The 8,592-nt window shown below is 38.2% G+C and overlaps 1 protein-coding gene across 1 annotated transcript; it reads left to right on the top strand.

The window, feature by feature from the left end:
• Positions 1 to 386: 386 nt before the first annotated feature.
• LOC130054998 (acetylcholine receptor subunit alpha-like) lies at positions 387 to 6,284 on the top strand. The gene is made up of 2 exons (XM_056166141.1): positions 387 to 692; positions 5,345 to 6,284. Exons 1-2 carry the CDS (start codon positions 387 to 389, stop codon positions 6,269 to 6,271), a joined length of 1,233 nt encoding a protein of 410 aa, XP_056022116.1. The 3' UTR covers positions 6,272 to 6,284.
• The last annotated feature ends 2,308 nt before the right edge of the window (positions 6,285 to 8,592 follow it).

The following is an 8,592-nucleotide window of genomic DNA, read 5'->3' as shown; positions in this document are numbered from 1 at the left end:
TAATTCAAACTGAAAGTAATGTATATATCAAAAATGGTAAAAGGAATTAACCACCAACCACTAGTATATTCAATGTAGAAAATGGAGGTTTGTTTGTCAGGAGTTTGAAATACTTTTAACAAGTAGCGATTTCATTTTAAATTCGTGTAAACTCGATAGTAAAATGATATTGGTTTCGAAATTTTAAAAAACCGTTTATTTTCATCACCTCTACTCTACTCTTAACCTTCTATTAGTTATAAATATCAGATACTTTTAAAAGAACACTATCTAAGCGGGCAAAAATACTTTAAATTTCTACTTTTGCAATGAAGCATTTAATCCCCTCATTTGATTCGCTACTATAACCGTAGGTTAGTGTGAAGTGTTCGATGTCCATATGCAAAATGAATGCGATAGTAATATATCTCATTATAAGTACTTGTGGACTAGCCCTTGGTCAGACCCCTCAACAGGTGTCCTCCCTCATCACCGATCTTCTCTCTAATTATAACAAAAAAGTGCGGCCAGTGGTTGACCAATCGATGCCGGTGACTTTGGACATCAGTTTCAATCTCATCAGTATCATCGGAGTCGATGAAGTGAACGAGAAGCTAGAGACTTCCGGTTATCTAAGTATAATGTGGAATGATGCCATGGTGACCTGGGACCCCGTTACCAATAGTGATATCTACAGAATATTTCTGCCTCAGGTTCGTATTGCATGTTCAGTGTTTTAAGTGCTAATTGGGGGGAAAAAGTTGTCATAAAAATTGGTTATGTTGGGGTGCGTACCTAGAAGATATATTACACGTACATTAATTTTGGACATGTATAATAGACAAAATCTGTAACTAGATGGCCAAGGTAAATGTGGTTAGGATTCGTAAACTATTGTTAAAGTTGCTAAATTTACGTTTTTGCTTAAGGCTGATAAAAAACTAATTTATTAACTCACATGGGTTGAAAGCTCAAGTAAACTTTTTTGATCACGTTTTGTCTGACGTCCGTTTGCTATGCACTATAATATTTTCGATCTTCTCCAGTACCACGGGACTATTTTCAGCTAATCTTGCCACAGCACATGCTTGGGTAAAGAGGACTCAAGTTTATTCAAATGAAGTGTTACGCCTTTTTTAAAGTGGAGATAATTAATAATTAGTTGATTGATTGATGTTTTAGCCGTTTTTGGCAATATTTCAGCCATTTTACGGCGGCTAAAATGTGACAACGTTCAAAACTCTTCTCAAGAACCACTGAGCCATTTTCAAACAAACTTTGCACAAATCATCTTTGGGTATAGGGAATTCAAGTTCATTCCTTCTAAAGGGGAGATAATCAAGAAAATGTAAAAATAGCATGGAATCATTCAAAGGGAGCATGGAATCATTTAAAGGGACCATGGACACGATTTGAGCTTAAAATTTTCAAATTTTATTTTTCCATTTTTATTGTTGACAATGCTTATCTAAAGTATTTCTTATGGTCAACCAAAATTTGAATATCAGATGCTTAGTTACCAGTGAGATACAGCACTCACAATTCTCTGTTATGTAAACAAAGCTCGTGTCATGTTTTTGTTTACGTATAGATTGGTGAGTAGAAAACAGAAGGAGACGTGTCAAACACTACAAACTTTTTAATTGTGTTCAGAATTACATGTAACTTGTAATTAAAAAAAATACTTTAAACAAAATTGTACTAGTATATTTAACCTACATATGTATGTAAACAAAAACATAGCACAAGCCTTGTTTACATAACAAAGAATTGTGAGTTCTGTATTTCGACCATGTACATGTACCTCAACAACTGACATTGAAATTTTTGCTGACCATCAGAAATATATTATTTAAGCATTCTAAACATTAAAAATGGAAAAATAAAATTTTAAAATTTCCATCTCCAAATTGTGTCCATGTCCCTTTAAAAATCTTTTTAAGAACCATTGGACCAGAAGGGAGAGGGAATAGGGTGGGGTCACCAAAATGGGGAGGGGATAGGGTGGGGTCACCAAAAGGGGGAAGAGATAGGGTGGGGTCACAATAGCCTGGGATAAAAGTTTTACATGGATATATGCAGGATAAGTCTTTAAAAATCTTCTCAAGAACAGTGCCATGTTTATTCATATTTTAATGCAAGCATTCCCAGGCCGTGTAAATTAAATTGTGACATTTGTAATGCATGCTGATGCACCTACATATGTAGATGCACGATCCAGTGGATAGGTTAATTAAGAATTGCATAAGACCTTTGTGCATCAACAGGTTAAGAATTGCAGAAAAATGGAACCTTTGTGCATCAACAGCATATATCATGCATAAATGCTCCATAAGTGACACATGACACTCGAAAGTAGACAAGAATGTTGCACCTACTACAACGAATATAGATAGCTCTATATTCCTGTACACTCTTTATATACGCGCTATGTACACGTGGCACTATACATGTATACCATCTTTATCGTAAAATGATCAGAACAAGAAACATTAGTGCAAGCATCAAATTTCTGGGCCGGAAAGGTGTTGGGAAATGACTTCAAGTGAGTGAAATGAATCGTTACTTCTAGCGCTATCGGCCAATTTAAAGGTCAACAGCAGGCTATACACAGTTAAAGTTTGCCCGAGCGTTCGATATAAAACCTCGACTAAAATTTATTTCATAAAAGAAGAACAGGCTATTCAAAATGCACCTTTGTCCGATCAGTCGATATATTTGGCTATGGGCGGTGGAAAGGGTAAAAAGGACGTTAATGTAAATCGAACAATTAATTTTTGAAACCATATGAAAATACAAAACAAACCAGCTTAAAATAAAATCAACAGACTCAGATGCAAAACCAACAACCAAAAGACATTATCTGAACTGACGCTAGATGGCGTGCGAGTCTATTTACGTGATCCTTATATGTGTACGCCTTTAATATCATTAACACCGGCGCACCACGTTTCCGCAAATTGATATTACGTTTCCGCAAAAATAGTTACGATTAAGCACATTTATTTTTACTATTCCGCAAAATAAAATATGGCAGTACGATTCCACAAATATATTCCCTGGATTACAGGTAAAAACAAAGCATTCTTATCTGGATTACATGTGAAAACATAGCATTTCTATGGTATATCTATTTCGAAATTCTGACAATACAACATAGAGCATGTAAGTTAACACTTCAGGATTTACATACGCAGTTGTGTTTGTCTATGTCACTATGACGACCTACATGCATACTGTACTATAATTATATACAATATACCGACTCATTAATTTATTTCTTGAATGTTCTACCTTTTTATCACACATTACACCGCAAACATTACTTGCACAAAATAAAATGTCTAAATCAAATATTCTTTAAGTAAATAGTTTAATTGCCATGGGCGCGAATTGTGCTCCTTTGTTAGCTGATCTGTTTTTATATTCTTATGAAGTAGATTTTATTCAAAAGCTTCTACATGAGAAGAAAAAATATCTTTCTACGTTTTATCTACCGGTATCAATAATATGTCGATTCAATATATTCCTGTGAACTCGAGATAGAAAACACCACAAAGACCTCCACATCTGCTTCGTACTAAGATATCTGATTGAAAATGGATATTAATGGCCAACTAACAACTCAAGTTTACGACAGCGGGGTGATGATTTCAGCTACTCCATCGTCAACTTCCCATATCTATGTAGCAATATTCCATTATCACCTGCATATGGTTTTTATACCTCTCAAATTATTCAATACGCAAGAGTTCGTTCTGCGTATGACCAGTCTTTAAATCGAGGCAGGCTAGTGACAAACAAGTTGATGTTACAGGGGCTTCAACAGTTCGGTTTAAAGTCAGCATTTTGCAAATTCTGGTCGTTAAGATGATCTAGTTTGCCAATATAATCCACCAAATGTTGTCTGACTTGTTTCATACCGATTTTTACAAAATAAAGAGTTGGGCAAACACGGACCCCTGGACACACCAGAGGTGGGATTGGGTGCCTAGGAAGAGTAAGTATCCCCTGTTGACCGGTCACACCCGCCGTGAGCCCTATATCCTGATCAGGTAAACGGAGTTATCCGTAGTCAAAATCAGTGTGCCAAGAACGGCCTAACAATCAGTATGAAACACGTCAGACAGCATTGAGAGATATAAACATGATATGCAGGTGATAAAGGAATATTGCTTTATAAATATGGGATGTTGACGATGGAGAAGCTGAAATCATTCCGTTTGTCATACAGTTGAGAGGTCATTTTGCCGTTAATGTCTACTTTTAATAAAACTATCTGATATTCAATTTCTGGTTTTTAGCTCACCTGAGTTGAAAGCTCAAGTGAGTTTTTTTGATCACCAGTTGTCCATCGTCTGTCCGTCTGTCTGCAAACTTTTCACGTTTTTGACTTCTTCTCCAGAACCACAGAGCCAATTTCAACACTTGGTAAAACGTATTCTTGGGTGAAGGGCTTTCATGTTTGATTAAATTAAGGACCATGCCCCCTTCAAAGGTGAGATAATCACAAAAATGCAAAAAGAGAGGGGTACCATTTAAAAATCTTCTCAAGAACCACAGGGCCAGAAGATCTTATATTCTCATGAAAGCTTCCTGACATAGTGTAGATTCAAGGTTATTAATACCATGACCTACGACGGTAGGGTGAGATCACAATACACGTAGATGATCAAAATTTTAAATGCGAATATATAGGGAACATCTTTAAAAATCGTCTCAAGAACCTCTGGGCCAGGAAAGTACAAATTTACCTGAAAGCTTTCTGACATAGTGCAGATTCAAGTTTGTTAAAATCATGGCCTCCGGGGTAGGATGGGGCCCTAATGTAGGATCAAAGTTTTACATGCAGATATATAGGGGGAATCTTTGAAAATCTCCTTCTTAAGAACCATTGGGCCTGAAAAGTTTATGTTTATATGAAAGCTACTTGACATAGTGCAGATTCAAGTTTGTTAAAATCATACCCCCCCCCGGGGGGGGGGGGGGGGGGCACAGTAGTGGACCAAAGTTTTACATACAGATATATAAGGAAAATCTTTAAAACTCTTCTTCAGAAACACTGGGCCAGAAAATTGAAAAAATTACAAAAACGCTTCCTGACATAGTGTAGATTCAAGTTTGTATGTAAAGAGCATGGGTCCCGGGAGTAGGTTGGGGCCACAATAGGGACCAAAGTATTGCAGGCGAATATATGGGTAAATCTTTAAATATGGTCCAAGGTAACTCAGGTGAGCGATGGGGCTCTTGTTTGGTTATTTTTTTTTAATCTGCTCATGATCTGAGACAGCTTTTGACACGAAAGTACCCTGATTTGGTTTATTTATACCATTGTACTCTTTTTAATGAATATTTTCCCCCACAGGGCGACATCTGGAAACCAGACTTGGTTCTTGGAAACGGGTTTAAAAAGTTTGAGGAGCTTGGAGGACACTTTTACTACATCGATATTGATTATACCGGAAGTATATTCTGGCAGCCTTTCCAGGTCTTCGAAACCCACTGTTCCATGGATACCACATACTTTCCATACGATAAAGAAGTGTGCGAGATCGTTTTCGTAGTGTGGAGTTATTCGGTGAATGAGGTGGAGATCCGGAAGTCTGATGACGGAATTGACCTCTCTGCTTACGAGGAAAGTGGTGTCTGGGAAATAATACAAACAGACGTGAAAGTTAGCAAAAGTTCTATAGACTCCAAAGTTACGTTCTCTATCCACATAAAGAGGAAGCCTCTCTACTACGTGCTAAACGTCATAGTCCCTATCTTATTCCTTGGAATGCTTACAATCCTCGTTTTTGTTTTGCCTGTTGACGCGGGAGAAAAGATGTCGTATGCTATGACTGTTTTCCTATCCTTTGCAGTGTTCCTCACCATCATCAACACACAACTACCAGTTAGTTCAGACAGTACTTCTATTCTGAGTATTTATCTTTTACTTCAGATGTCGATGGGGGTACTGGTGTTGGTGATAACAGCCTTACAAATCCGTCTGCACCACAGAGACGAGACAGTTCCGATGCCCAGAGTCTTTAAGATAATGGTGAATCTTGATAATTGCATTAGATGTACTAAATCATGCCAATCATCAAAAAGTGGGAGTATTTCTCCTACGATGAATACGGAAAATCAACCTAAGGCTGACCAAGAAGCACTTGAGGAAAAACCGTGGGACAACACCAAAGTCGACTGGAAGGACGTGACGTCTGCAATAGACTTTCTGGCCTTCTGGATTTTTCTGATCTTGTACGTCGCTCTGACGATATATTTATTCATATCTATTGCAACTTAACAATGTACAGCACAATGAACTGTAAAATGATATTTTTCTTTTAACTCATCTGATCCATGTATCCAAATTACTGATTGGAAAGTACAATTCGGAAAATCAATTTAGTGGTATCATATGTACGTGTATATATATCACATTTTAGGAAAAATATATGCAGAGAACTGTTTAGGTATTAATTCTTCTTCAAACATGGCCCTAGTATCAAGGTGAAGCAAAATATCATGACGTTCCTCAAGGTAACTTTTATATTGTGTATATAATTCCTTAGCCCTTAGGATAGATTTTGCGGATACAGTAAGAGTTTATATATTTTCCGTATGGATTTTTTTCAAAGGTGAATTACTCACCTGCTAGGTGAGAGTCACCTGTGACATGGGCAAGTTAGATGGCACCTTTGGTCCCGTGAATAAACAGCGAAATCAAATTTGATAAATGAGGTTTGATGATCATAAATACGATCATGATATAACATTGAATCCAGCAATTTAAATTTCCAAGTCCTTTTATCTCAAGTGGTTTGAAAAATACCTGAGGTATGTACCTCATCTCTTGCTTGTAACTTAAGTGAGTCTCTCATCTCTTATTTGTAACTTAGATGCGTGCCTTATATCTTGTTTGTAACTTAGATACATGCCTCATCTCTTTTTTGTAACTTGAGTACGTGCCTCACATCTTGTTTGTAACTGAGGTGCGTGCCTCATATCTTATTTGTAACTTAGGTGTGTGCCTAATGTCTTATTTGTAACTTAGGTGTGTGCCTAATGTCTTGTTTGTAACTTAGGTGTGTGCCTATCTCTTGTGTGTAACTTAGGTGTGTGCTTCATCTCTTGCATGTAACTTAGGTGTGAGCCTCGTCTCTTCTTTGTAACTTGAGTACGTGCCTCATCTCTTGTTTGTAACTTAGGTGTGTGCCTCTTCTTTTGCTTGTTTGGGTATTAATTTAATTCGTGCTAAAGATCAAGCTCAGATCGGTGATCAAACCAATGTCAGTGCTCTCAGTACCTACACTTGTATCACAGGCACTCGACGTTCTAAATATATATGATAAAAAAATTGTCTTCCTGTAAACATGATATTCACAAGGCATATCACGCGCCATCTTGGTTTTCTTTTTTTACCAGCTGCAGCGCTTGAAAATTTCGGAGAAAAGTTCGATATAATATGATAATTAGACCCCTACCGTTTAGAAGGAACTCTGTCAAGGTCTTACCTCTCGCATCGTCATGGTGGACTGGAAATAAAGTCCATTTATCGGCTATAATCAACCGTCAAACATCGTCTACTGCTTCTCAAATGCAAAGATAGCTAAAAGGTGTACGGAAGTTGACATAATTTCGGGATAGCCCTTTTTTCATTGGTCGATAAAATTAAAAATAGTTAATATTATAATTAGTAGTAAATATGTTCTAGAGAGCGAGGTAAAGGATCTTGAAAACATTATTCTATTAATATATACTTTATTTATTTTTTACAACGTTAAACATGATAACTTCACTTATTCATGCATCCGTTGCATTAACATTAGACTAGTTGAAAGTAAATGTCATACGTAATAAGAAAAGTTCAAAATTGAATTGACACACACATACACGCGCGCGCGTACATGTGGGTATACTCTCAAACGTTCACCGTGACATCTTCTGTCCTGCTTATCTGTAAATTTTCAGGCATGGGTGACAAAACGTGTGTTGGAGTCGAAGCAGCGTGTTTTGGTAATGCGATAGATTTACTAAATTCCCCATGCCAGCCTGTCCCAAAACCTTTATTGTGCCTGAAAGTTATTGTTTGCAGGGCTGCAACTACCCTACATTCAATGCCCCCCCCCCCCCCCCCCCCCCCAGCACAAGCGTCAGAGGGTACATTAGCAAAGAATTTTCATTTGCATGATTATGCCAACTTCCGTCCACCTTTCAGCGATATTTCGCATTTGAGAATACTAGTAGGTTCTGTTAACCCCGAAACCGCTCTCTAGATCTGCAGCCCCCGTCCTCGCTCTCTAGATCTGCTGACCCAGTACCTCCTCTCTAGGTCTGCTGACCCCCGTACCCCCTCTCTAGATCTGCTGACCCCGTGTCCCATCTCTAGATCTGCTGACCCCGTGTTCCTCTCTAGATCTGCTGACCCCCGTACCCCCTCTCTAGATCTGCTGACCCCCGTACCCCCTCTCTAGATCTGCTGACCCCGTGTCCCTCTCTAGATCTATTGACCCCGTGTCCCATCTCTAGATCTGCTGACCCCTGTCCCTCTCTAGATCTGCTGACCCCATGTCCCCTCTCTAGATCTGCTGATCCAGTACCACTTCTCTAGATCTACTGACCCCG

Source organism: Ostrea edulis, chromosome 5 (genome assembly GCF_947568905.1).
Source record: "Ostrea edulis chromosome 5, xbOstEdul1.1, whole genome shotgun sequence".
NCBI lineage: Eukaryota > Metazoa > Mollusca > Bivalvia > Ostreida > Ostreidae > Ostrea > Ostrea edulis.
This window is presented reverse-complemented; position numbering and strand designations above follow the sequence as displayed.